Raw genomic sequence first — 3797 nt, 5'->3', positions numbered from 1 at the left:
CACGCACACGTGCCCAGTGTGAGTTTAAGCCACCGGGTCCAGGACTTGAACCGCAGTCGACTATGTGGAAGTCCAGCGACATAGCCATTATGTTAACTGCTGGTCCCAACCTTAGCCTTTTTTATACCTGGTTGTTACTTACGTCTTTGCTTTCAATTCAGTATGATTTTAAATACATTTTTCCTATTTTAAAATTTTCCCTTTCATTGTGGTCACATACTGTATCTTATTTTTTTTATTTTTTTATTTTTTGAGAGATTTTCACTATAGGGTGCGTGCGCTCGCCAGACAGACAGAGAGAGACATTAGAGACAGAAAGCGAGAAATCACCCCCCAGGGGGGATGGTCACGCCGCAATCCCTTCTCCTCCATTCTCCTCTCGGGATCTTGGGCACGCACGCACACGCGCCCGGCGTGAGTTCCAAGCCACCGGGTCTGGGACGCGAACCGTGGTCGACTACGTGGGAGTCCAGCGACATAGCCATTACGCTAACTGCTGGTTCCACTGTATCTTATTTTTGAGAAAAAGAGTTTAGTAGAAAATATTGAACAAAGTATTTATTACAAAGTACTAGACAAAAAACTAACAAGTGTACTTTTAAACATTAATACCTGGTTCATGTTATCTTCTAGTTTAGCTTCTGTTGTTCTGTTATTACTGTAATTACTATCATTATTTTTGAAGTTGATTTTTTTTTTTTTTGATGAGAGAACAACAGAGAAGGAGAAAGAGACAAACACACTCAATAGGGCCTCATGTCGCAATTCCTCCCTGCCTTCCTAGCCAACCAGGATCACAGACACTCATATGCATCCAGTGTAGACCCAGCAAATGAACCTCTGTCTTCCATGTGGCTTCCAGCATTTCAGAGAATTCCATTACCTCCACACCAGTCACTGGGCCAATTCATGTAATTATCAATGTAGTTATAGTTGATATAATGGAATGACTCAAGATTTTGTGAATGTAGTAAATAAACACATTAAGCCTGAGGATTTAATTTAGGTCATCTCAGTCAGGGATCCAGAACTAGACTCTCTCTTGAAACCAAGCCCAAATTAAAGACTAACCTAGCTGAAACAGAGTCAAAATTAGGTATTAGATTTGGCTTTTTTTTTTTTTTTTTTAAAGAACAGTAGATGTATAACCATTCCCGGGTTTTCAAAGGGGTCTCTGAACTTGAAATAACTGCAAAGTATTACTCTCCTCATTTTTCCTGCCATCTCTTATGCCAGCACAAATATTTCCTCATACAAAACAAAATGATAAGCTAAAAATACAAGTTACTAATGCAGTTAATTTAGATGTCATGTTCAGAAGTGTATATACAAATATACTTTGAACCAAGTATAGGGATACTTATATAGAAAATACTATACAAGAAGACTTGAAAAAGTTTGTAGAAAAGATAGAATTAAGGTATGAGTTAATTTTGGTGCAAAATTTAAAAAATCCATTTGTAGTTTTTCCATAACATGCATTTCTCATGAACTTCTTGAAGACCATATTTTCACCCCAGTCAACACACAGCCAATTGTGTTTAGTTCAGTAAATTTTACTACAAACGATATAAAGAAACGAGCATTTTTGAAAATTATAAAACATCATCTCGTAAGTATTTAAATCACTACATGTCTGGGTCATTATATCACTATTATCATATTCATATACATAATTTTGTAACAAAATTCTAGAAGTAAAATTATCTTCACTTTCTTTTGTTTAACTATAACCTTGTCCATAGATACCTACTGATATTTTATCTACAGCACAATAAGATCTCATCTATACGAGGGTCTGATTTTAAAACAAAAGAAAAAAAAAAGCAACAACTAATCCCAAGATAGCAAAATGATGTTGATTAAAATGTAATAGTGTGTGTATATACATATTTCAATAAAAGTGATTTTAAATATTCTGTAACCATGATTAACAGAATGCTTCTTTAAATATGGCATGGGTATTATCACCATTATCTCTGAGAAGGATTTTAATAATTCTTAAAATGCAAACAAATGATTTGTTCAGTGTGTAAGTTAACTCCTTCTTTTATAGTCTGGTATGTATTGATAGTTTTGATGATTTTAATCTACCAAACAGGATATTCATCACTATTCTCTTTCTGATTAAAGATTAGCACACAGATTTCAATGATTATACTGAACATCTTCTCTCGAGCTGTAAATGCATCGCACACATTAATGATTTATGTGTAACATCTACTAAATATTGAGACTAATATCTGATTCAGAAAGAACAAACATTAACAAGGGAAAGGAACACAGGGCTTACTGAAGGTAATATATTTGATAATATGGCTATGGTAAAAGTTTAATCTAAGATAAATTTACACTTGTGGAATAGATGCCTCTTTGCTAATCAGTTTGTTTGGAAGCACAACCTTCTGAAAGGAAGTTTCAATCCCAGAGGCACTGAACATGTTAATAAAATATTCCAACACCTAAAACCAAAATTTCAGGTTAAGTGTATTTTTGATAATATTGTGTAATCTATTTTTGATAGTTCCTTCATAGTCTGCTCATATTAAAAAAAGAAAAGCACAAGAAGACCCATGTACATAAGGCTGCTTTTTCGAAAACTAAATTCAGTTCCACTGCTTTACAAACAAGGATCTACTAGCTTTAAGGAACGCTCTGGAGCATTAGCAAAAGAATACCACGTACAGAATGCCTTCGCTGTAAAATCTGCTTGTGCAACACTATCACTTGATGTGTGGTTTCTTCCCAGATAAGTGATTCCTGATTGAACCAATATTTACATTCATCAGAATATTCCGTAGTCTTTTAAAAACAAGCACCTTCCTAACTCTGGTGTAACCAAGGGACAGCGCGCAAATACGCCACACAGACTAGTGATACTTACTGGGGAGAAACCGAGTATAACGGGGAGGTCAGCAGCTCTCAACCCCGGAAGACAAGTATGAACCACTGTGCTTTTAGGGACCTTTGGTTTCCCTGAGACGACCAGGTAACCCCTGCCACTTTGCACGTTCTGGGTGCACTCTGCTTACTCAGTGCTATAGACAGGCTGTGTAGCAATCAAGGATGTTTTTAGCAAAAATTTACAGAGAACAGTCACTCTAATCCTCTCACACCACACACACAAAGTTATTTAAGTCTGACTTCAGAGCGCAGACCAGTTAGTGAAGTCTTTAAGGGGGGGGGGGGGAAGAAAAAAGAAAAGAAAAAGAAAAAGCCAACTGTCTAAACTATCATATTTTACAACTGTTCCCTCACAGAAAGAGTAAAGAATTCGCTGTTGGTGACAGAGACGAGGGACAGGAGGCAGGTTGGGACCTTCCTGGTGGAGTTGATGGTGAGGGCGGGCTGGAGGGAAGGGCTGGCGCGGATTTGGGGCGCAGAATAACCGAGGGGTTAGTTAGGAGGTGGGGAGAGAGCAGAGCTCTCGGGACCTGGGTAACCGAGGGCGAAGTGGACCATGAGCGTTCTCTTTACCTGCTGTACTTCCTGGGGTCCCGGAGCGCAAACAGCCACTGCATTTCCCTTCATTCCAGACGGGACAAGACCTCGGGCTTCTCCCCAGCCAGCGCGGGCCTCGGCTGCGTCCTCCCTCCTCTGCGACCGCAGAGTCAACTCTGCTCCTGGGCGGGGACGCGTCCCGAGCCAAGAGCGCCCACATCCCCGCGCCAGGAGAGGCTGACCTCGGCGCGAAGGGAAGAGGGGGGCCAGGAACGCCCCAGGAACTGGCCGGGGTTACTGCGCCGCCGGCCGAGCAGCTCCGGGACGAGCCGAAGCCCGGGCGCCGCCAGCTGGGC

The 3797-nt window shown here is 40.4% G+C and overlaps 1 protein-coding gene across 1 annotated transcript in view; it reads right to left on the bottom strand.

Moving 5' to 3' along the window:
- SGCG (sarcoglycan gamma) overlaps window positions 1–3632 on the bottom strand; it is a 175369-nt gene extending 171737 nt beyond the window's left edge. Inside the window, exon 1 of the mRNA XM_006159521.1 lies at window positions 3478–3632. Coding sequence (XP_006159583.1) covers window positions 3478–3531 — 54 coding nt within the window. The 5' untranslated portion in view covers window positions 3532–3632. The remainder of the gene's footprint in view (window positions 1–3477) is intronic.
- Between the last annotated feature and the right edge of the window lie 165 nt (window positions 3633–3797).

The sequence above is a fragment of the Tupaia chinensis genome, unplaced genomic scaffold (genome assembly GCF_000334495.1).
Source record: "Tupaia chinensis unplaced genomic scaffold, TupChi_1.0 Scaffold000634_1, whole genome shotgun sequence".
Classification (NCBI taxonomy): Eukaryota; Metazoa; Chordata; class Mammalia; order Scandentia; family Tupaiidae; genus Tupaia; species Tupaia belangeri.
The sequence above is the reverse complement of the archived record's forward strand: the minus strand, read 5'-3'. Positions and strand labels throughout refer to the sequence as shown.